The sequence below is a fragment of the Poromitra crassiceps genome (genome assembly GCF_964638095.1).
Source record: "Poromitra crassiceps genome assembly, chromosome: 5".
In the NCBI taxonomy this organism is placed as follows: Eukaryota; Metazoa; Chordata; class Actinopteri; order Beryciformes; family Melamphaidae; genus Poromitra; species Poromitra crassiceps.
In genome coordinates this window covers 25,001,692-25,027,567 of record NC_139642.1, presented here as the reverse complement: position 1 = coordinate 25,027,567, position 25,876 = coordinate 25,001,692, and the positions used below count along the sequence as shown (strand labels likewise).

At 44.1% G+C, this 25,876-nt stretch overlaps 1 protein-coding gene across 2 annotated transcripts; it reads right to left on the bottom strand.

Annotated features, from left to right (window-relative positions):
* sidt2 (SID1 transmembrane family, member 2) lies at positions 1–22,017 on the bottom strand. Of its 2 annotated transcripts, XM_083636994.1 has the most exons (26): positions 21,253–22,017; positions 21,015–21,136; positions 19,172–19,336; positions 18,412–18,457; positions 16,888–16,989; positions 16,243–16,326; positions 15,741–15,906; positions 12,698–12,791; positions 11,759–11,817; positions 11,486–11,497; positions 9,971–10,009; positions 8,706–8,783; positions 7,956–8,071; positions 7,742–7,815; positions 6,679–6,745; positions 5,557–5,630; positions 5,283–5,406; positions 4,821–4,938; positions 4,155–4,291; positions 3,422–3,530; positions 3,139–3,215; positions 2,824–2,870; positions 2,611–2,716; positions 2,371–2,481; positions 1,832–1,945; positions 1–1,105 (listed from the first exon to the last, which is right to left on the bottom strand). In XM_083636994.1, exons 1-26 carry the CDS (start codon positions 21,499–21,501, stop codon positions 1,043–1,045), a joined length of 2,553 nt encoding a protein of 850 aa, XP_083493120.1. In that variant the 5' UTR covers positions 21,502–22,017; the 3' UTR covers positions 1–1,042. The 2 variants fall into 2 exon arrangements, with proteins under 2 accessions (XP_083493120.1, XP_083493121.1); XM_083636995.1 differs by lacking the exon at positions 11,486–11,497.
* Positions 22,018–25,876: the final 3,859 nt, after the last annotated feature.

The window sequence follows — 25,876 nt, the reverse complement described above, 5'->3', positions numbered from 1 at the left end:
TATCTGAAAACAAGACCTTTATTCAGTAACCGCGCCGTTGCATTGTTGTTGTTTTTTTACATTAAAATCTTTTTTTCTTCTTTATACAATACAGTGCAAAAAATACTTAGTCAGACTTCAGGGAAGTTAAAGGAACACTGCCGATTTTCAACCAGATTTATCATTACAAAATCAGTAGTATATCCAAAAACTGTAAACAGCTTTGCAGTCATTCATTTAGTTTGACAGTTATTTAGAGTTGATTTGAGTTGAGTTGTGGACCAGTGATGTCATTTGTACATGAATGGCATCACTGGTGCACAACTTAACTCAAATTAACTCTGAATACAGTAACTGTCAAACTAAATGAATGCCTGCAAAACTGTTTACAGTTTTCGGATATACTACAGATTTTTTAATGATACGAAGCTGGTTGAAAATCAGCAAAGTGGCCCTTTAAGAAGTCGAATACAATCATCAATAGTCTCCAATGAGGAGGGGGGGGAGGGTCTGACCAATCAGAGTACAGTATCAGACTAACATGATTAGAACATTGAAGGCCACTGACAGACTGAACAGTAATATTCTCACACATTCTTTGGACACACACACCACACACACCTGTACAAACACTTGCATACACACAGCGTATAAACGTACAGCATACAAACAGCGTAATTTCAAAATGCATTGTTGACTATGTTGTAAAATGTAATGCAGACAGTATAAAATAAGTTAATTCGAACCATAGTTTTAGCGAAAGTGTACATATTTCTCTTCATCGTCAGCAATAAGTAAACATCAATTACAACAGTTATATCGATGGTGGCAGCGAGAGGACAAAAAACTTCAGCATCGCTTGAGTTTGAACTTGCTCTTGATTGGCACGTCAAGTGTCCATACAGCCGCAGAGAGGGAGGGACTACCGCCATTCCCTGGTTTGTGATTGGCTGCTAGAGGCTGAGACAAAGCCGACTGTGCAGTCCAGAAAAAAAAGCAAGAAAGAGAGATGGAGCGATAAGGCAGAGAAAGAGCTGAGCTCATCACAGAAGATCTGACGGATCTAGAAAACATAGATCTTGTCTCTCTGGACGGTGTCGAGGTCATCATCCATGGTGAGGAGGACCTAAGAGGAAACAGCAGGGGTGAGCTTGTAGATTTTATATTATATATTTTTAAGATTTGAAGTCAATAAGCCAAATCTAAACATCAACTTTGCATTGTTGTGATTGCAGTCGATTTTCAATTATATCTGCTGTCAATAGAATTTTAACCAGGAATGTAGTGGGAGTTAAACCCAGTCAAACTCAATTTACCCACTTTTTGCCCCCGTTGCATTTTTACGACCTAAATGTATAGTATAGAATAGAGATTGTAGCAAGTGGGATGAATCTGACGTAGGTGTTAGGCTATATGGAGATAGGGTGTTTGACAGGAACAAGAAAGCATGTAATTAATGCTTTTCTGAAAATAGAACAGATTTTTGTTGTTGTCTTTTGCTGGTTGACTTATGATCACTGACTGTAGGTCATAACTTTACCCACCCCATATTTACCCACTACATCACTGCTTTTAAATTGATGCAAACATGTGTAAATCTACTAGTAGAGTAGCTACAGTTAGCTGTATCCTACAACACATCTACATGGATGGCCTGTGTAACAGTTGGTACACACATTCTAAATGTCCAGAAGACTTCTCTCAAATCCTCCATTCTTAGGAAGAATTGTACTGTGCATGCTGTATGCATGTACTAACACGCACGCACGCGCACGCACGCGCGCACGCACGCGCGCACGCACGCACGCATGCACACACACACACACACACACACACACACACACGTCCGTACCAGGAAGGACCCAAACATGGCGATGGAGGAGAGGAAGTGCCAAATGTCATGGTCGTCAAAGAACGAGAGCAGGATACAGTCCCTGTTGTGTTCTCGAGACTCCGCTGGAGTTTTCTGTGATGGGGAGGCCACGCACGCACGCACGCACGCACGCACACGCGCGCACACACACACACACACACACACACACACACACACACACACACAGAGTGAACCTCACTTTGAATTTAAATATGATAAAAACGTCACGACAATAAAAACAACACACAAATTGAACAAATATATACAGTATAACTTAATCAGTGCTGTTGTCCTGTACAGGGTACATGTGAGGAGGTTTTCATCTGGTGTTATCTAAAGTGACTTTAGATCATGTGCATGATAGTATGTGAAGATGATGAGTATGGAACTGTTACTGTGCTTTTCAGGCTAGGCTAGGGCAAAATGATTCTTACATGCCAAAATGAAGGCAACTAGTCCTGGAGAGCGAATGCTCAGAGTCCTAACATTCCACCTCTGTATGTGTGTTATGTACTGACCTGCCAGGTGCTGAGGCCCTGGAAGAAGAAAAACAGTGCAAAGCCCCACACGACCGCCGTGAAGAGAATACACACCACCGGCAGACACTGGATTCGCTCACCGCTCCGCAGCTACACACAGAATACATTAGCCTTTAATATACAAACTGCTTCAGCCTTCAGACTGCTCAAATCACATTTGTTTAACTAATGTTTAAATTGCAGACGTAATCAAGGGGAGAAAAAAAATCGGACACACACCTTCATAATGATGTAGAAGGCAAAGTAGAGGAGCAGGTTGCAGATGGCGATGGCCAACAGGTAGGAGGCAAAGTCATTTGGTCTCTCTATGAGCCCATAGGCAGCTCTGAATAGAATAGAGGGAAGAGAGAGTCCTGCATGATCACAGCCACTCTCAAGTCAAACACATTCACATGAGCTCTGTATTCATATTTGGACCCAGTGTTTACTTACAGAGACCAGTTGACGATGTTCCCCATCACCAGCAAAACCATGCGGTCCTGACAGACGGATCGAGACAGATCACTTACAAACAGCAAACTAGTATAATAGCTCCAGGTGTTCTTTAAGAGCATCGATACCAAACAATATGGCAGAAATATGCAACATTTCCTGTCTGATACAGTATCAAGATATCTGTGGGCTGGAGCTGAGTTTCTGAATCAACTGGATTCATTCCATGCCAGCCCAGGTTAATGGGGGGAAATCAGGGCAAAGATCAAAATACAAATATACTGATAGATAATTATTGTGCCAGTTTGTACTCACAATGTACATGGGTCCACTGCATTGTCTTATGCAGTCTGTGTAGATGACATACACCATCCTGCGCAGGATCCCAGAGTCTGACACAAATAGACACAGACTTGAGCATGAAGATAGAACAGACACGCTAATGTACACAACACTGACACAAGACTGACTGTAAACTGGCAAGTTTAAAAATGCATAACAAGATGTCCGTGAGTGACACTTCTCTAACTGTATTAACACACGTAGCCATGAAGACTCCAGGCTAGTGGGCTTACAGTTTTGTCTCTCATGCTCTTACCAAGTCTCCATCGGCCCATATAGTAGAGCTGGGTGCTGAGGAGGAGGGTGGCAAGGATGTGGATCACTGAAAAGACGATCCAAAACACCGTGTTGCCTCTCCCAAATACCTGCAAATGATCACCACAAACATGAACAAAAAAACTCCTACAATTTGTGGTGAGGTCTTCACTTCTTTAGGGATCTTGTTCCATTCCTCTCCCCCCGTGTAGAGGAATGTACTTCTCACCACCTTGCTTTTTAGATTAGGAAGTTTCAAGTCCACTACACTAGCTCTCGTGTTCTGGCTGTGAGCGTCCCGAACAAACTGAAAATACTTATTAAAGTAATTTGGGCATAGGTCATGCACAATTTTATAGACCATTGTGAGTTTTAGCTGTTGACCTCTACTTTCAACTGGGAGCCAATTCAACTCTTTAAAATGAATTGGGCCAATGTGCGTTCTTGGACTGAGGTTAAGGATAACCCTCATTAGTTTGTTTTTAGCTTCTTGAAGCCTGTCTTTTGATCTTTTATATAAACCACTGTACCAGGAAATACAGGTGCAGTCATAGTGACATTGAATTAAGGACGTATCTAAAAGTCTCATGGTCTTCTTGTCCAGTAATTTAGATATTCTTGTGAAATACTTTGTCCTTGTGTGTCCATGTGTGTGTGTGTGTGTGTGTGTGTGTGTGTGTGTGTGTGTGTGTGTGTGCGTGTGTGTGTGTGTGCATGCGTGCATGCATGCTTACCACTCCCAGTACAGAGAAGAAGATGACAGCAGCCAGGCAGGCGTAGGCAGTGTATGCGCTGGCGTTGATGTCCGGGTGTCTCTTCTGATACAGCTTCAGCATACACAGCCCTGCTATCATGTACATGAAGGACGTGTCTGGACACAGAGAGAAACACACACCGCTGCTTTCATCTAACAAGACAATCGAGCAATGAAGAGAAACCAAACCACTGCAGATCATGCCATGACGGCCCTGGCTCGGATTCCAGGACTCCTTCTTTGTTGATGTTTTTAAGCAAAGAAAAGTTCCAAAGGGGTCAATGCTCTGGTTTGCACTACAGTTGGGCTGCTGCAGAGAGAAACATTGGAAAACCACCACCTGATGCAACAAATGCATCAAACAAATTAGAAAATTAATTATGCTATATGAGCCATTTGTATAAAAAAATATATATTAAAAAAAAAATCTGATATTCCCCAACTTCCCCAGAGATTGTATCAATTTCCCTGACTTGCCCTTTCTCAAACACACCTCTCAAAATTCAATGATATTCCAGACGGTGATGGAACGTTTAACCAACGCTCTTGTAGATGTTCTCACTGAAGTAGGAGGGAGCTGTACGACAGAGACACATTCTGCTACAAACGCTACATGGAGTCCTAATCAGAAAACAAGCAGTCTTACCGAACTGGAAGTTGGTGTAGTTGGGACAGACGTGGTAGCAGGCGCTGAGCAGTCCCTCCATCATCAGAGCTGTACCCATGGCGTAGAACAGACCAAAGTGCTTCGGGATACCGCACTCCTGAGAGGGGGGGGGGGCGGTTCGGATTGTGAGAATGAACTGATAATTGATGGATGGATCGAACGAGGCCCTGTGGTAAGTAGGGCCCATTACATGACATGCACCAGAGGATAACAACACTCCGTGTTCAGTGTTATGAGGTCAAAGGTGTATGTTTATTGGCCATTTTACGACAACTGTGATTGGAACTCAGCCAACCATAACTGAGGACTGGAACCACCAAGTTTATGATTTACTGTGAAAAACGTGACTAACTCCTGTGTGTCCTGTATGTCTGTAGGTGTGTACATCTTTGTGTGTGTGTGTGTGTGTGTGTGTGTGGGGGGGGGGGGGGGGTGTCTCACCACTGCGTTAAGGTCATTGCGGTCCTGGGCTCGGTTGTGGATGATGTCTCTCTTGAGGACAATGAGGAGGAAGAGGAGTCCCAGCAGCACGTAACCAACGTTACTGAGGATGTTGTTGAACGCACTGCACAGGACAGCGGTTAGGAGTCAGCCATGGCATACATTCACACACACGTTGTGTAAATAAAAATAAATAAATGTAAAACAGTTGGCCATGTTTTTATGCATGCAATACACACGCACACATACAACCAGTCCAGACATGACCACACACCTTAGAGCTCCCAGGGGGTGGGCACACAGGAAGTTGTAGTAGCAGATGTCCTGGTTTCCTGTGACGTTGACAACCTGAGCAAGAGTAGAGGGAGAGTTTTCACATCATGCATCCACTACATCACTGGTTCCCAAACTGTGGGCTCCGCCCGGTGGTCCGCCAGAGCATTGCAAAATAAAAACAGCAATACAACAGACAGACAACAGTTTCTACATAATACACATTAACCCCGAGGAGTAGGCTTGGGCCAATTTTCCGAAATATTGCGATGTTCAGGAAATATCACGATTTTGAAAATCTACTTTCTAGTTTTAAAGCCAGAGTGAAGTTTCTGGTATCATATGAAACTAGAAGACCTAAGGCATCAATAGTGTGCCGCAGGAATGAGTCGGATGTAGCAAATTGCCGCCATGCTGGTTCGTAAGGGGAAAAGGCTATGGGATTTTGGTTACATGCATGAAATAAGGTCTGTCGTTGACAAAAGTTTATGGGAGTGGAAATTTGTGTTCAGCAGGATAATCTTCATAAAACAAGGACCACTTTTATGACTTTTGAAGCGTAAATGCGTTTTTTGAAACGTGGCTTTCAAAAAACGCTTCAAAAGTCATAAAAGTGGTCCTCATTTGTGCAGATGATCCTTGCTGAACATAGATTTCCACTCCCATAAACTCATGTTAACCACAGACCTTATTTCATACAATTAACCGAAATCCCCATTCTAAAATACCATAGCCTTTTCCCCTTACGAACCAACATGGCGGCGATTTCTGCGTAAGCCTACAAAAATACGTCATGTGTGTGTGTGTCCATTTTGAACCAGTAGCCTTATTATGTTGTTAATTAGCCTTTCTGATGCTAACGCATGGTTAAATCAGCAAACTTTATTTTATGGGAAAAACACCATTGGTATCCACAGTGGAAGTGGTCCCTGGCATATTTGGTTTGGTACATAGTGTTAGTTGGTCTGAAAAGTTTGGATGGGAACCCCTGCACTACATGTTAGTGTGTTGCTGGTTTAACACATATGGACATAATGAATAATAATGTACTATATGTATGTAATAATAGCAACAACAACAATAAACACTCCATATTATTACAATTGACTTCTAACCAGCGTACCGTCTGATAGGTGATGACCAGTTGGATGACTGGCAAGGCGTAGAACACAGCGATGGTGGCAATGTTCCTGAGGAGAGGGAGGAGAGTATGATACACACACACACACACAGATCATTACTGTAACTCTAAATAACGGCCATTGTTCTAGTATACCACATTAAGAATGAGATCATATCTGCTCTTACTGCTGTTCTGATGAGCAGTCCTTGAATCAATTCAAGTCCTGCAATCTCAGTCTTCTTAATATAGCTGATAGTTTGCATTGCTTTGTTTCTTCATTTCACAGCTCTACAACATCTAAAGCCCCCCCCCACACATGATTCGTGGTAAAACAGCTGTGCACCCGCTGTGCTGTTGTTCTCCTATGGGGAGAGCGGTGCCTCCCAACTATGCGGCAGCGCTACCCTTGGCGTCGCGCACCGCTCGAATTTGCCACCGTGCGCTAAAGGTCAAAGTTCAAATTATTTCAACTTTGACCTACTTACCGCTGACCTTTCTCCGCTCTACCTCGCGGTGAGAGAAGACAAGATGGCTTCTCATGTGGAGGCAGCTTAATAACACATAAAAGGGCAAACCTACATGTGTATGTATGTATGTACTGTATGTACAGTATGTGTGTCTCTCTCTCTGTTGTATTTTCCTCTGACACTGTCGGCCTGACAGCATTTATATTTGGCACGGGTACCGGCAGAGGTCCTGAGCAGACGGTGACAGGGCCGGATTTTTTAATAAGGTCATTATGGCCGATTAAATGTCCAAAAACAGCCAATTATTCATAGCACTACCCACAGCAGCCAGCAGGTGACACTGACACTGACACACACACACACACACACACACACACACACACACACACACACACACACACACACACAAATCTCTCACTGTTCTGATTACAGCTTTCAAAGTCTCCACTTTGATGTCTCCATCTACAGTATTTTTGAGCACAAAATCATGATCCAACAATAACAAATTGTTCTCAAATATTTGTGGGAGTCTGTGTGGCCAATCGTGGCCTTGTTCGATTGGCCTTTGTGGTTCTCCGTCTCCTGAGAGTCCTCACCAGAAGTATATTTGGTATTTCTTGCTGAGGATCCTCTTGTCTTTGCGGGCCAGGTCAGACACACACAGGTATTTCTGTAGTGAGGACAGGAGACCATCACTGATAGTCATCATCAGGGCAAAACGTCACACATCATGACCCACAGCTTTCTCTGTAACAACGGTCTATAAGATGGTGATGCAGAGGGGGGGGGGGGGGGGGAGGCGTACTGTACCTTGGTGCGCACAATATTTTTGTCTGAGTCGATGTCAGCCAAGGTGTCGTAGTCATCCTCCTCCACGGAGCTCAGAGACTCCTGCCGGCTTCGTCCAACGCTGTCCAACGAGCGCTCTGATGGAGGGAGGGAAGGATTTAGGTCGACTCGAGGAACGATTTGAACCACTGTAGGGACGATGGAATTTTGAGGCAGAATTTCAAGGATGCCAAGGTGTTTGAGCTACTGTAATCATCGCGCCTTTTAAAATGATCAGAGAATTGCGATTTTCAAAAATGTCATTTTCCGTGCTTTGATCTGTGCAATATCCGTATTGTCTTGCCGTTCATTTCAATGTCATCAGACAAACTGGCCACTCAAAGTTCTATAGTTTGACTCGATGTTGAACCGATTCAAACGTAAAGCCCTTTGAAATGACAGCAACATCTCTAGATCTCGTTGAAGTTTGATTGACATGGTGCTGATTGGTGCAGTGAACTGATTTGGCTGATTAGAAAGCAGCGTGACGTGTCACCGATGCGGATGGCTATGTGGTGAAGGTGACTGATGAGTGATCGACGTTTGAAAGGCTCCTGTCCTGATGAACAAAAAAACACACACAGACAACCAATGAAAGACCAGAGCTGTTCGTAGGCTGCCAATCGCTGGCCAGAGTGCAGAGTGATAGTGGTGGGCCAGTAACACCATGTAGTGTGTGTGTGTGTGTGTGTGTGTGTGTGTGTATGTGTGTGTGTGTGTGCGTGCTCATACCCATGTATCCATAGTTGTTGTCAGTTGATGTGGCACTGTCAGTGACGGCCTCTGAACTCAGTGTGCTGCCATTGTCAGCTGGAGAGGAGGAAGACGATGTGATTCGATCTCTCTATGCAAAGCAAAGCCTAACCTAACCTAAACTAAAGTCAACTTCCTTCCACAGGGTTGCCACTCTTTTGTAATGATAGATTTCAAGCACTTTTCATTGGACAAATGATTTAAACTAGGCCGACCGCACCGCGGATATATTATGTGCCTCCGCCAACAAGTGAGCAGTCGACATCCATGTCTGTCCAGACTTTGACGTTTGAGCCAAATGTGAAGAAATTCCGTCAAGGTGTCACTGGGATATGGTGTTACCGAGCTTGAAAATGGCTGGTTCGTGAGGTCACAGTGACCTTGACCTTTGACCACCAAAACGTACTTAGTTCATCCTTGAGTCCAAGTCGTGGTTTGAGCCAAATTGGAAGAAATTCCTTCAAGGCGTTCCTGAGATATCGCATTAAAGATCTTGGAAATGGGGTTTGTGAGGTCACAGTGACCTTGGACTTTGCCCTTTAACCACCAAAATCTAATCACTTCATCCTTGAGTCCAAGTGGAGGTTTGAGGCAAATTTGATGAAATTCCGTAAAGGCGTTTCTCAGATATCGCGTTAATGAACATCGGATGGACATACGGACAACCCGAATCCATAATGCCTCCGCTGGCGATAGCGGAGGCATAAAAATGATGGGCCAAAGTCAGAGATGTAAGTCCTCTAATGCTAATTTCTTTCCACTCAGTCATGCTTACACATCGGAATTAATTAATCAATAACACCGAACATAAACTCAAAGCAATCTTGAAATCCTCAGGATTTCCTAAGTGCTCTCAAGACCTAGGCAACCAGCAATGACCTGCCGTGGAGAGTGATAACGTTACAGTAGATGGGAACAAAGTGTATCAAGCTTGGCCCGGCAATTTTGAGATGACGGAGCGCACGAGGCTCAAAGTCAGAGATCGTCAAGCACTTTTAAGGACCTCCTTATTAATTCAACCACTTTCACTATTATTACTGTAATTGTTATTGTTGTGCCAGCTAGATTTAGCTAGACCTATTCTCTGTGAAGCCCTCTGAGGCGCTTGCGATTTATGGCTATACAAATAAACTTGACTTGACTTTCAAGCGTTTGATTTTTTATTTTAAAATTCAAGCACTTTCCAGACGTGTGGCAACCCTGCTTCCATGCGAGAGGAAGTGACTTCAGTCGCTGAAACTCACCAAAGGAGCCGTATTCGTATGGTGAGACTGGAGTCTTTCCTGTGGACATACACATATACACGCACAGGTAAAAAATCCCAATCCAGTATCCCATAACTGAATGTATGTACAGTACATGCACAACGCACAAGTACTAGCAACACTATTAGTATCTTAACTACAACAGTATTGCAGACTGTTAGTAAGCGAGCTCAGAGAGGTAAGGGAGAGAGCATCGACACATGCAGGGGATGCCATCAGAATGCACACAAAAAGAAGGACATGATGCCTGTAGGGGAAAATCTGGACTATTTGAATGGAAGGAATTTTGATCACAGATCAATGAGAGTTGGGTGACACGGTAGCTTGGCTGAATGGGTGAAGCTGTGAGCGCTACGTTCATGTGCGGTGGTGAAACGAGCGATTTGCTGTGAAGGGTTGTGCGTGCTGCAGTGAGAGGAAATTGTTGAAAGACTATTTGTGTCTAGGGATGTCAACGGTTAACCGTTAATCGATTAACCGTCGCTAACGTCGTTGTTCGGTTATTGCTGTCGGTCTATCAGTTAATATTTAAAAAAAAAAAAAAAAAAAAAATTGGTCTATTTACTCAATGAGCTCATGCCCAAACAAGGCGTGTCTAATTAGATGCTGAAATGTTAATGCTTTTTGTGTTAGAAATTCTAACACAAAAAGAATTTGTGTTGAAATGTTGATGCTTTTTGTTAATGCTTGTTAATGCTTTTTGTGTTAGAAATTCTAACACAAAAAGCATTAACATTTCAGCATCTAAATAGACACGCCTTGTTTGGGCATGAGCTCATTGAGTAAATAGACAAAAAAAAAAAAAAAAAAAATTATATTAAAAAATTATGAATTGACCGATAGGTTAATCGATTATTAGCGTCGGTTAATCGAAAGTGAAATTAACCGAAAATTGACATCCCTATTTGTGTCCTCCAGTTTATAATCAAGTTCACGTCAGAATACACTGAAGTGAATGGCCAGTTCGGCCACAGACACAAAAACACTTCTCTCCACGTGGTAGGTTCCAATCCAAACTGGATTTTTACATTGCTCCTGAACCACATCTAAACATCGACTTTTGTGTTTTTGTTTGCCTGTCGTCATGGGGTTAGATATCGTGTCCACTGTCGATAGACATTTTTTAAAGAAATTATAACTTTGTGATGTTAACAGGAAGAAAGACAGAGTGGTAGCAATGCCAGCCCACAAGCACCCGCATGGGCTACCGTGTAGTCGTAGTAGTTCCACTATGCGAGGCATGTAAACAACTGGATAACAAACATGCTATTACCCAAATCCAAAAAAAGCCCTAAGAAAAGTACCATGTTTATGTTACTATGCAATGTTAGCAAGAATTAGGACTGTAGCCATAGCTTTAAGATTAAAGTGTGTTTAACCTTCCATTCTATGAATCCTGTGTCTATGGGGAGTGAATGATGTGCGCTAATGAACACATAGCATGACAAAAGGGGGTGATAGCGGTAACTGTCATTATACCATCCCCATTCTTACCAAGCAGAGAGGCTGTGCCACACATTTGCATGAGGGAGAGAAGGTGAAACACACATTCAATACAGACAGAATTTCTCATTTGTACATACAAAGCTTATTCATTGATTATTTTTGTCATAATGGAAACTAATGTTAATGGTGGGTTTGTTTTAACATCATACATATATTATGTTATGTACACAGTACAGGTTCAAAGAGAAAACATGGTATGCTCCATACACCCTCTAACAAAGCCCTAGTGGGCCAGTCCATTAAAGCGAGTTGCTGGGATACCTGTCTCCGCCGGCGACATGTCAGCAGGATTCAGAAGCACCTCCCTCCTCTTGTTCATTCTATAGAGAAAGACAGGGAAAGAGTCAGGCCATGTCAATCATCACCTCCCTCTTGTTCATTCTATAGAGAAACACAGGGAAAGAGTCAGGCCATGTCAATCATCGGGCCGTTAGTCATTTTTTAATATATTGGTATTGGTCCGATGAGAAAAACATATTGGCCAAAAATTTCATATTGAGAGGAAATACGTTTCGGAAATAGATAAAGACAAAATTTGATTATCATAGTTTGTTTTTTTAATTATTATTTTTCTGATTTCCCCCCCATTTTTCTCCCCAATTGTACGGGAGAGCCGTAGACTAGCACCATGCTTCCTCCGAGACATGCACAGTTGCCAGCCGCTTCTTTTCACCTGCAAGCGGGGAGCTTCACCGGCAGAACGTAGCACCTGGGAGGAACACGCTATTCCCACCAGTTCCGGCTTCCCACCCGCAGACCCAGCCAATCGTGCCTGTATGGATGCCCGACCAAACCGGAGGTAACACAGGGAACCTGTGACCCTCGTGTTGGTAGGCAGGGAATCTACTGCTACATTCCCCGGACGCCATAACAACAAGCGAACTCGGTAAAAGAAGGAAGAAGGAAGAAGGAAGAAGGAAGGAGGAGGAGGAGGAAGAGGAAGAGGAAGAGGAAGAAGAAGAAGAAGAAGAAGAAGAAGGATTTATATAGCGCCTTTCTAGATACTCAAAGGCAGCGCTCCACACATCAGGGGAGGGAGGGGGAGGGAACTCAACTCATCTACATGTACCAGCCACACTCACTCACTACTAATGAGTAACTTGACTCACAGGGACAACTAGCTTCCTCTCCAGACAGCAGTGAGCAAGGCATGGCGAATGGAGGTGGGTGTACTGACAGGCTGAGTGTTTGGTTTCTTACCGTCTGTTTTCCAGACAGGCCACCAGGAATGTGAGCAGGTACAAGGAGAGGAAGATGCCCAGACAGAACAGCATGCCCATCACGTACACCTCCGCTGTGAAGCGTGGACACAAAGAGATTTGAGCACATTCAAGTGTTTGTACTGCATAATGCAACAATACAGCAACACTACAGCTCACACCTGGGACATGTGTGCTATGCAGACTACATACAGAAATGAAATGTTCTTCACTGTTCATAATTGATCATACTTGTAATAAGAAGTTGTTATTTTCAAAATCACTAGGTCTACCAACAGCCAAACTTGACATTAATACTTGAAAACTCCATGACATTTCAAAAAGCTTTTTGGATATGTATAATTTCTTTCTGTAGGTTTTCCAGTCCTGGAGAACAAAACCTCTTTTCCACGATCTTGCGAACTCTGAGTTTTGAATCGAAATGTTGCTCTATAGCAGGGGTGTCAAACATGCGGCCCGGGGGACAGATCCAGCCCCCCAAAGGATCCAATCCGGCCCAAAGCGTGAAAATTGCACTGAGAAGTCCTTCAATCCAATGTGATGCACTTGTGAAGGCTAAGAGGTACCAGGTTTCAGGAGCAAGTTAAATATCAAGTCGCCTAGTCATGTTATCTGTATTAATCACTAAATGGTCAGCTATTTTCATGACCTTTGCTTGACTATAGAGAATTGCACAGTTGCCATCAATTGTAATCAGGGGTGTAGCGATAAATACAGAGGTGGGTAAACTATCCAAAGAGAAATTGCATTGACCCACCACTACACCCCTGATTGTAATGCACAGTACAGACAGTAGATAATGTGCTTGATGGTAGCTGAGATAACCCTACGTGTTGTAGGGTTGTACCTGTAATTCTTTACACTAAAACAAACTGGAAAATGTGTAGGTTTTGTCATTTACAGCCCTGCTCTATAGGTTATACTTAAGCAGAAATAAGACCAGTAGAAGACTGTGATCAAATCATTTATCAGACAGAAGAGACAATCTTCACAGTCTGAACTTTTCATGTTTGTATTAGGGGTGGGGGGGAAAATCGATACACCATAGTATCGCGATATTTTGCCTGACGATATTGTATCGATATTTGGACGCCAAGTATCGATATTGCAAAAAAAAAAAAGTGCAGGCAATGCCATGCCAGGCCACCGGGCATCTGCCCGAAGGTGCAGTCCACGCCTGCAGTGGGCGTATTGAGTCCAAAGAAGCTTAATAATGTAGCCTACGTGTGGGGCAAAAACAAAACAAAACAAAAAAACACTGCATGTTTTACTTCTGGTGACGTCAAGGAAAAGGTAGGAAAACGGGTTAGGAGTGACAATATATCAAAATATCGCAATATTCAATATATCGCAATATTCAATATATCGCAATATCGGCGATATCGCAATACTATCGTATCGTGACTCAAATATCGTTTTAGTATCGTATCGTGGGCATCTGGTGATTCCCACCCCTAGTTTGTATAGATGTAGTCTGACTCAAGGGAAAACTATGGTATCTCTGAACTACTGTATCTCTTTCACCAAATCACTTGTATTTAGGCTATTCTATGTGATCTCATTTTGATAACTAATGTACCGGTATAACTAATGTCATATTTTTTCACTTGCATTCACTGACGCTATGTCTACATTAGGCCGTTTTCACTTTGTTTGCGTCCAGTGCCCACACTATCTCTATTGTTTTGAGTGTTCAACATGAAGAGAAGACTCCTGTCTCCGGCGGCCGAGCCAAAATCCGGGTTGGAATGTTGATATACTGTAGACGTTTAATTTTGAAACGATGCAAGTAACCTACTTGTACAGCAGGTGGGTACGGTAGACCTTGAAGGTGTTTAGAACCCGCGAGTTGAGAGAAGAAGTGTCATTTCAACTAACGTTACACCGTTTCAACATGGATAACCAAATTCTGACCTTGGTATTTGTGATTCAAAGCATTATGGTGGCACAGAGTTCCCTGCAGCAAAGAACACAAGCCGCTATTCAAGCGTTGTGTCGCGTTGTGGCACATCGCCTTCTTCTTCTTATTTGCCTTGGCCGTAGGCGTAGTTGCTGCCCTCTCGATGTGGACTCCAGTACTACACATTGAGGCATGCGCATGCCCAGTGTACGTGACACGTCATGTAGCATGGGTCTCGCAGGAGCTATTATGGACGGAGCCTGCTCGGAGCCTGCTCTAATGTAGACTGGGAAGGCTTTAACTGCGGCGTTCTTGCAAACGTGCTAGTGAAGATGTAGCCTGAGCCTCCCCTGAAACAGTTTGGAGCCCCCCTGGGGAGGCCCGCCTCACACTTTGAAAACCTCTTGTTTAGAGAAATGCAAACAAGGCCGAGGATTTTTTCCCCTATTCACCTTATGTAGCCACGCCCATTTGACCCGGTTGTGTGGTCGTGTGACGACTTACGGCGCAAAAAAAAAGAAAAAGAAAATGGCTGGCTGCTCCAATATCATCTAACTCTGAATGAACTAATAATTTAGCCAATTGTATGTAACATACCAAATAACAGCAAACGGCAATGTCTAAGAATGCAACGCCATGTAACTGGCTCGTTAATTCTCGCATTCCAGGGAATTACGTTAACGTCTGCGGGTCTTATAGACGTAAGTGGCTCGAGCGCTCGGAGGAGAGAAAACAATCTGAAGCTTTCTTTGTTGGAGTCCAGGTATGTTTTACAAGAAAGTGCTCGTCATTGTCGACGATAACGTTATCTGACCTGGCTAACAGTGGATACTCTGCTTGCTTGCTGTGTACCGAGCTCAAAGCAGTAGGCTACGTTCTTTGTTTTACCCCCTGCACTGTCCGCCTACAAAAACAACTCTCTTCTTCTGACATTCTTTCGTATTTGCCGCCGTGACCGCCGGAAGTGTTAACACGACCCGGAAGAATTTGGCCCACCCCCGCGTCTGAACATAAGGTGAATACCAGAATGAGAGTGGGTCGAGCCAGAACTTTCTCCAGCACTGGCACAGCGCTAAGGTGGAGATGGGTCTGGTTAAGAGAGACTTGTACAGACGTGACTCACAGTTGATGGCGGGGGAGACCAGCACGTCGATGGCCTTGGTGCGGTTGCCGGCGTCAAACAGCTCATCGGGCCGGAGGGGGTAGAAGCGCAGCGGACCCCCGCATGCCTCGTCCTCCGTTTTCACCACTATCACCACGTAGAAACTGTTGCTGGGAAAGTCCTTTCTCTGGACGTCAGGGAGAGGGAGAAAGACAAGAGGACTCAACCCATGGCCTGTCCAAAGAAGCTCAAAAACATCAGCAAGATACGACTGCTTCAGAAGAACCAGTGGGCTTGTGTGGTAGAGCTGTCTGTGCTCTGAATGCTGTTTGAGAAGAACCAGCGGGCTTGTGTGGTAGAGCCGTCTGTGCTCTGAATGCTGTTTGAGAAGAACCAGTGGGCTTGTGTGGTAGAGCCGTCTGTGCTCTGAATGCTGTTTGAGAAGAACCAGTGGGCTTGTGTGGTAGAGCTGTCTGTGCTCTGAATGCTGGAAGGTTGGGAGTGTTTGTGTGTGCAACGCTACCTGCACTGTGATGGCACCTTTTGTGGTCATGGTCTGGTACATCCCAATGAAGGCCACATTGTTGTCAAGATCATACACAGGGCACTGAAACAAGAGAGTGAGAGAGTGAGAAAGTGAGTGAGTGAGTGAGAGAACGAAAGAAAGTTTATGACGGTCGTCGGTCGACTCTTCAGAACCTCATGATATTGATAAATGGTAAATGGACTGCATTTATATAGCGCTTTTATCCAAAGCGCTTCACATTCACCCATTCACACACCGAAGGCGGCAAGCTGCCACGCAGGGTGCTGGCACGGCCATCGGGAGCAATCTGGGGTTCAGCGTCTTGCCCAAGGACACTTCAGCATGCGGACTGGAGGAGCCGGGGATCGAACCACCGACCTTCCGATTAGTGGACGACCCGCTCTACCTCCTGAGCCACAGCCGCCCCACACTATTATACTATGATACTATTATACGGATTATCATCATTGTCACACAGGGACCCAACACTGCCCCCGTGTGAGCAAAGAGTGCAGCCGCATGGTGACAGCCCAGCCCGGCCAGGGGCCACTAGAGGACAGCAGCAGGCCACTAGAGGACAGCAGCAGTCTTGTTGAAGCGGGGGGAGGGTTAATCTGGGATCAATTTGTCCAGCGGCCGTACCAGGATGTCCTGGATGGACATGACAGAGCAGGGGAAGGTCATCACCGAGTTGACTTTGACGATCACCGTGTCCACCCCGTCTGGAAAGACGTAGTTGAAGTACTGCGAGGAAGAGCAGGAGGAGGAAGAGGAGAGGAGGAGGAATCAGGAAGGGGAAAATAAGAGCATGGCAGAGAAAGAGAGAGAAACTGAATTAGTGTGCAAGAAAAAAACAAATCCTACATAATAAAACGATGACAGCGATGTGGGCTCACCGTGTCGTCATGCTTCCTTTCTTTTACCTTTTTATCTGTCGTTCTGGTCGCGCCATCGGCTCCGTTCACACTGCGGAGCGCTTTCCGCTCGGAATTCACCGCATAAAAGTTGAAAATAGTTCAACTTGAGCAGATACCAGTAAGATCCGTACGGAATGTGTCACTGCTCCGCCTAGTTCATGACTTTTTTCATGAACTAGTTCAATTCACTGCAGTATACGATGATTGCAGGTGTCCAAATCAGCTCTAACGTTTGTGCTGTCTTTCTGCATTATCTAGTATAGGTCAATGTGTTTATTGCAACTAAAAAAAAGAAAAGAAAAGGAGATAATGGAACAAAAGAAGCCAATGAGACATCGCCAATAGAAACATGTTGAAGCCTTTTGTGACATCCATGACTGACTAGATGGTAAACTGGGTGTGACTGAAAAGTTTCTCCTCAAGCAACCGGTACAAAAGAGAAGCTTCTGCCTTTCGAAAGCAGAACATGTGTCATATTGATAAGCAGGACATGTGTCATATTGATAAGCAGGACATGTGTCATATTGATAGTGTTGTCAAGACAGAAACTCCCTCCATTGTGCTCTTCCTCTTCATGACATGTGCTTTCACAAACGTAGCTCTCGTTTCTCATCATCTCTGCCCCTCTCTCTCTTTCTCCATCTACTCATTTCTAATCTGAATTAGGGCTGTGACTAATGATTATTTTCATTATCAGTTTATGTGTATTTTCTCGATTAAATCGATTGAATGTCAGAAAATGGCAAAAAGTGTCATTGTTTCCCAAAGCCAAAGATGACGTGCTCAAATGTCTTGTTTTGTCGACAAAAACCCAAAGATAATTAGTTTACTCTCACAGGAGGAGTAAAGAAACCAGAAAATATTCCCATTTAAGAAGCTAGAATCAGAGAAGTTTGACTTTTTTTTTCCTTCTTAAAAAATTACTCAAACCGATTAATTTATTATAAAAAATAGTTGGCGATTAATTTAATAGTTGACAACGAATCGATTAATTCAGCATCTCTAATCTTAATACTGTATCACTCTTGGTCATTGTCTTTTTTGTTGGTGTAAGGAATTCCTTGGTGCTTATCTACCACACAACGCATGCACGTGCACGCACACACACACACACGCACGCACACACACACACGCACACACACACACACACACACACACAACGCATGCACGCACACACACACACACGCACACACACACACACACACACGCACACACACACACACACAGTTATATGATCAATCCGGTTTACCTGTGGCTGGGATGGCGAGGCAGTGAAGCTGAATTTCTTGTCTGTTCTGTAATGAAAGTGAAAATACTAAAGCAGACGCCACAGGGCACCAATATCAATTACCACAAAAGATACGCTGATAGCAAAATGTGTTAATAACAGTGTATGTCAGTGTTTCCGTTATCCGGTATTTGCCGGACTTTTAACGTTAAAATTAATCAATTTTTGGAAGTTACCGTAAATATGACCCCCTATTTTCTCCAAAAAACAACAAAATTGACTCAAGATATTTGTCCACATGATAAAGCAGATCTTTAATGTTCCAAAAATGACAAAAACTCATTGTTGACCAAAATTGAGTTATCCCCTTTTGGCTTTGCAGGGCAGTATAGCCTGCTATCAATTGTTTTTAAGCTCAATAAACACAGATGTAATATTTGACTGGAATTTATTATATTTGTCCGGGAGACTGAAATCTGGCGGACATGTTGACCGGCACCATTTTTGGTGTGTGTGTGTGTGTGTGTGTGAGAGAGAGTGAGAGAGAGAGTGTGTGTGTGTGTGTGTGTGTGTGTGTGTGTGTGTGTGTGTGTGTGTGTGTGTGTGTGTGTGTGTGTGTGTGTGTGTGTGTGTGTGTGTCTGTGTGTGAGTGAGTGAGTGAGTGAGTGAGTGAGTGAGTGAGTGAGTGAGTGTGTGTGTGTGTGTGTGTGTGTGTGTGTGTGTGTGTGTGTGTGTGTGTGTGTGTGTGCGTGCGTGCGTGCGTGTGTCAAACATCACTCACTGCAGGGTGAAGTGTTCAACACGGCTGACCCTTAGCTGATAGTGTGTGCCCAGGCTAGATAAGGTGGACACATCCACAAAGAAGTACTGGGTCTCGGAGGCCACCCGGGTCGGCGGCTGGCACAATGTCCGGCCCACGTGCGCGTATGGGTACTTCCTCTGGTACCTGAGAGAGGGAGGGAGAGGAGGAATAGTGATTGAAAGACCGACAGAAAAAAGCTAAACACAAAGCTCAAGCTGCCATTAAAGTTGCTTGAGATTCGTAATATAGTGTTCTATCATGTCTAGTTGCCTAAGTGCCATAGACTTTATTATAGTTATACTGCAACTCAGGTGGCTGGAGGGGCTCTTTTCCATCCAACAGACTATGGAGCCACTCCAGATTGTCTGACTATGTGAATCAAGTGAAAGAGAATAACTTGTTTAGGTGAGGGGATTTCACTCATGATTCAATACAACACAACAGACTGTAACAGTATTTTAACCAGGAAGTAACAGGCTACATCTTCAATAAGCTCTATGCAAAATCATAAAAAAAAACTTCAATGTTGAAAAAACTGTACACGGCTCAGCGAAGTAAAGTAGTCTTTTATGCAAGGCCCGTGCCGTGACATGTGGTGACTAGGGGAAACAGAGGTAACCATACTCTGATGACTCGGAGGTAGCTCATTTACAGTAAGCTGGACTCCTCGGATCTAGGTAACTGCAAGTGAAAGTCCAAGGTCCAGTAGTGACTTGTTGATCAAGTCAAGATTTTTTTATATAGCCCTTTCTCACAAGCATGCCGCAGAGAACTTTACAAAGGATGTGTCTAGCTAGATCTAACTAAACACAATGGCGAACAAAATTAGGACAAGCTTAGCGAAAGACACAAGGTGATAGGCAAGAGCTTTTGAGCAAGACAAAAAAATATATATATATATTCTACAGCCTAACCTGATGCATGCCTGGCCACCTGACCGCACAAGCAAGGCTCTGGCTCAGCCTTTCTGGTGTTACACAACCATATAGAGTGTAGGAGACACATATCACATATCACAGATGGGCTGTTGGCCAATGACTGATAAACAGCTGGACTTCCATCCCTTTAGGTGTAAATCATCTCATGACCTGAAGCCATAACTGTGTAATGTCTAAGGAAGGAGAACAGCACAAAGAGTCAGACACTCCCATGGAGAAGCTCTGGATCATTACTTTAACGACAATGCAAATTATGTGCTGCTGCTAGTTACAATGAGACACATAAAGGTGTCGTCTAAAACTGTCTTGAACAGGCGGCATAGGCCTATTCACTGTTCTGGATACTGCTGTTTACAGTCCAGTGAGTCCACGTGATATATTATGCTTGATTTACATAAGGACCCTATCCATTCGGAAAAGGTTTATAAGTCATGTTCTGTCTTGTACGCACAGTTGTAGATACTAAGGCAACATTTCATTGCCTGAATTCAAAATAGAGTTTGACACTCTCTTCTATCTATCCAATGGCGCACTAGAATTTACATAACAGTATTGGTTGAGACCTCAGAGGATTTAGGCGAATAGGCTGTGACTAAGTAGAGAGGGCAACCAAGCATTCTGCTGGCCATCTCACGAAGCACGCTAGAAGTGATTTTGTCCATCCACATCTGACTGAACTCTAGAAGAGCCTTGGGTGGAGGGGATTGGACAGGGTGGAAGCCCAGCATGTGGCAACTGGAAGAGAATGGGGTGGGCGTGAATTGAAGCAGGGACCAAAGTAATCTACATGAGTTCCTTTTTAGGCTGGTTGTAAGCAGTTTGGAGGCTCCAGAGGCCCCCTGCACACACTGATGTAGTGAGCGTAGTGTAGTGGGGCTACTTACAGTCCTCTCAGGATGAGTGGGACCTGGAAGGACAGCACAGCCTGCTTCTGCCGAACCACGAAAAGGATAGGACTCTCCACTCCATCTGACATCACATCCACAGTCACACGCACGCCCTCCGTCTGAGACCCAGAGACAGACAGGCGAGAGAGAAAGAGATGGATTGTCATTTGGGCACACAGTACATTTCGACAGACTGTCATAAAATAGATCCAAAGTGGTGCTAAGGTGAACTCACCTTATTCCTGGAGATGGTGTGGTTGAAAGCATAGATGGTCTGGTTGTCACTTGTAACCGTCTCATTATAAGTGACATCAAACTCTGCGTCTTTCTGGACCACCTTTTTGGCTTCCCCCACCGCCCCAGTACCGCATCCAAGGTGGGTCAGGCATAACCATAGCAGGGCTGCAAACCCGGGTCGAGTCCAACCGTGAACATGTCCAGAGCTGGTCTTGTGTCGAGATTTCCAGCAACTCCTTAACACCATTTCTTGAATCGTAACGTAATGTCTGACGTCTCCCGAAGCTGGCGACTTGTGTCTAACGTTATCCGAGCCTGTTTAGCGACCCTATCAATAACTGCACCCCATTCACAACAATTACTCGGCTAGCAAGCTGGCTACCTCATCTGTAACGCTTACCTGGACGTTACAATATAACAGCAGCTGACAAAGGCAGTGCTATGTTTATTACATAGTAGAACGGTCAACGACTTTGTTTCGCGTCTTACCGTGACAAACCCGAAGTTATAGAAAACAACTACGAATAATAATGAGTTTCGAGACACCCCTTGCTCATTTAAAACAGCAAGCTGATAGGCTGCTAGCTAGCTCGCTAACGTTACCGTTGTCGGATCGCTGGCAAGCTCCATATTTTGTTGATACCGTAACGTTATTTGGTTCCGTCTAGAAGGCATTCACAAGTGCTTTTTCCGAGTCTCTCCAATGTGAACGATTGTCATGGCGTGTAATCGCAGCGACAAGGCATTGTGCAAGTGTTATGCAAGCGTTTTCTTGTGTTTCTTGTGTTGAAAGCCAAGAGATATGTTTAGAATGGGGTGAAATCTGTGTCATTAGCGCCCCCCTCCACACTCAGACAGTAAACAAACCACAGCACGCACAACGTGATGACGTAATGACTGCTGCCTTCATGTCTATTGTAAATATTATCATTGCAATTTTCTATGACGTTTGAATTGCCAAAATGTGAGCGCAAATAATACATACAAAATAAAACAAGAGCCACCAAAATGTATTTTGTCACAGGGTCCATTTTATTATTTCTGTTCAAAAGTATAAACGAGCTTGTCTTGTCGGCTTGGTTGTGTGTGAGTCCAGTGTGTCCAGTTGTGTGTAAGTCCATTAGACTCACTTATCCAAGTTATCCAATTCAATAAACCAAATGTCAGCAGCACCACCACTACGCACCATGAAGGTGAGAATTTGCCAGTTGAAAAGCCGCACCTATGTCCGTTTGCAAAATGTGTGTCTATTTTTCTATCATATGATTGTTCGATGTGTTATTATTACTACTGTAATTTGTTACTGTTGTGTCAGCTAGGCCTCCTCTCCCTGTTCTCTCCATAGTCTCTCATACTCCCCCTGCTCTCCCTCCCCACCTCCTCCCGTTCCCGAACCCCCCCCCCCCTCCACTTTTCTAAAGCATGGCACCCATTCCATTTTAAAGCATGGCATTCTCTCCCCATCTCCTCCCTCTCCCTGCTCTCTTCTCCCCCACATCCCCCCGCCCCCCCCCCCTCCCCTCTCCTGCTCTCTCCTCTTTCCCCCTTCCACTGCTCCTATACTCCAACTTTTCCCATTCCCTCCCCACCCCATCACTCTCTCACATTCCCCCTGCTCTCCTCCCTTCTCCTGCTCTCTCCCCTGCTCTATCCTATATTTCTATATTTTCTATATTTCTCTATCAATTGTTCAATGTGTTATCTTTATTCTGTAATTTGCTACTGTTGTGTCAGCTAGAATTAGCTAGCTGTGAAGCCCTCTGGGACATGCTTGTGAATTAGGGCTATACAAATAAACTTGACTTGACCTCCGACCCTCAAACAAAGCGTTCCAGCGATACAACGTGGTTATGTGTTGGGTGACGTAAGACAAGTCGGGGTAGATTTTTCCTCGAGTTTACAAGTCGGAACTCCGACTTTGAGTCCAGTTTCCAGTGTACTTTTTCGAGTAGGAGATTAGAAAATCCCAGCGTCCGAGTTGTCTGGAATGCGCAGGTCAAACGGACAGTGTCAGTCTTTGGCTCTCAATGGACACAGGGGGCGGGGGGGGTAGAATCTGTCCATGAAGAAAAAAATATATAAAATAACACTATAGCTTACTATTGGTGACCGCTGCATTGCATATACTTCAAATTCCTCGAGTCGTTTGTAATCTAATTAGGCTACTTACTGTGGCTCCGGTGACCAGACGTCCCCGATTTTCGGGGACAGTCCCTGTTTTTGGTGACCTGTCCCCGGCTGGAGCTGTCCCTGAAAATGTCCCCGATTTTCTACTGGCGTCTGCGGCCGATATGACTCTAGCTCTAGCAGGCTCATTCTTAAATCTAGAGTGAAGATACTTAGCCTACAGGCTATGACTGTAAGACCTACAGAATCCATTGGGACCTTGTCGGGAAGGGGCTAATTCTTAATTTTGAAAAACCGGCATATATGGTCAATTTCTAAGGGGACCCTTGACCGCTCTCACCTCAATATATCTGAATGAGAATGGATTCTATGAGTCTATGTTTTGATCCAGGCATCCGATCCAACAAGTGTTTTGTTCTGCTGCAGCTCTTTCAGGAGATCTTGAACAATGAAGAAGCAATTAGGACTCCACCGAAAATACTTTTTGAGATCTAGGGCTATTCATAAAACAGGTTCAGAAGGCCAAGCCAATGCTGCTGGGGAACACATTGACATTTTGTAAAGGGGCACAGTGAATGACGTGTGTGTGTGTGTGTGTGTGTGTGTGTGTGTGTGTGTGTGTGTGTGTGTGTGTGTGTGTGTGTGTGTGTGTGTGTGTGTGTGTGTGTGTGTGTGTGGGGGGGGGGGGTTCTGGTTGGTGTCAACCAGGGTCCAGTCAACTAGTCGCCTCTTCGTGAAGCCGACACTGTTTATTACAGTAGGCCTACAACGGCCATGGACAAAGTAAATGAAACTGGAATCACATAATACATAATACAACATAATACATAGAATGCAGGAACTCTTCTCCACCATGGAGTGGCACTGTCTACAACCTTAAGTAGGCTATGACAGAAGTACAGAACAGAACAGAACAGAACAGAACAGAACACAGCAGAACAGAACAGAACACAGCAGAACAGAACAGAACAGAGCTTCAGTCTTCATTGTGCCCATACCATTTTTGATAAAAATCCTAACACACACACACGCAACACGCGTGCACGCACGCACCCGCACGCACGCACACGCGCACACACACACACACACACACACACACACACACACACACACACACACACACACACACACACACACACACACACACACACACACACACACACACACACACACACACACACACACACACACACACTATGCTCATTAGTCAGCTTAGAGTGACTATCCTATCATTATCTATAGGACGAATCAGCATGACGTCACTTAACGCGGCAGTTAATAGTATGAGTTGTGCCAAACAAACGTTATAGGCTACATCACATCGCTTATATTTTGACATTCTGAGTAGCTCAGAGTTTGATGTATAATATATGCATGTCGTGTTAAAGTTGTGTGAACTGTCGCAGTTTTAACAATGTAAACAGAGTTAACTGACTAGAGTCAGTTGGGCCACTTGGGCTCCATAGGGTTCCATTGCCACCCAGTGACGCGGTTTGTTTACCAAAATGCTGCTCGGCTGATCCCTCCGAGGGATTTTAGGAATAGCTATACGAGGGATTCCCTCATAGCTATTCCTAAAATTCTAATTATAGCCTATAGGTTTTAAAAAGTGTAATCTAATTATGATGATAAATATAGGCTACTGCTCATATTTATCAATTATCATCATGATCTGCCTTATTGTTATTCGCAGTGACTGTTCATTGATTAGATTATGGTAATTTAATTGGACTAATTAGGCTAATAAACATTGTGAAAGATTGTCATTAACGTAAATTTAGATCAGTCTATTTATTTGCTGGCTGTTGCTCAGAAGCGCGTACACGTTGCGACTACGCACGAAACACGCGTTCACGGACTCTGTGTATTCTGCATGCATTGTTTGTTTGTGTGTGTGTGTGTGTGTGTGTGTGTGTGTGTGTGTGTGTGTGTGTGTGTGTGTGTGTGTGTGTGTGTGTGTGTGTGTGTGTGTGTGTGTGTGTGTGTGTGTAAGAGAGAGAGACAGGGGAGAAAAGAAAAGATAATCCAATGGTCATTTTTCGCATGACTTCGTACAGTAGCATATGCCTGTGATGCTCTCTTCATCAAGAATATGGAATAGCTACAGAGGGGAAATTAAATAAGCAAGGAAATAAAGCTTAGAAACATCGCTGGCGCTGCTATTTGTTGAATCAAAATCTATGATATTAGAATGAATGGTAGCCGAAATGGGACATGGGGAGCCATGTGTCTTGCCGAATAGAATTGGCAGTCCAAACATTTCTCTAAATGTCAGTTACCGTATTCTGCCACCATGCAACGATGGAGTGAAAATGCTATAAGCCTACGTGATGTCTCATCAAACCATCGGTTTTAATCCCTTCCCTATATGGTTTGAAATTGAGTTTCAAAGTCGTGTATAGTATACATTTATAGCCTCGTGAAACTGTCTTATTATCATAGTGCGGCAGTTTGTGAGGAATAACCGAATCACGGGAACCAGAGTGATAATGCGC

Coding starts and splice junctions, on each gene's coding strand:
- sidt2 (XM_083636994.1), bottom strand. CDS start 21,501: ATGGTGTTAAGGAGTTGCTGGAAATCTCGACACAAGACCAGCTCTGGA. Junction 6,746..7,741: donor AAATACCAAATATACTTCTG/GTGAGGACTCTC, acceptor CCCTCTCCTCAG/GAACATTGCCACCATCGCTG. Junction 4,939..5,282: donor GCAATGACCTTAACGCAGTG/GTGAGACACCCC, acceptor CCCCCCTCTCAG/GAGTGCGGTATCCCGAAGCA.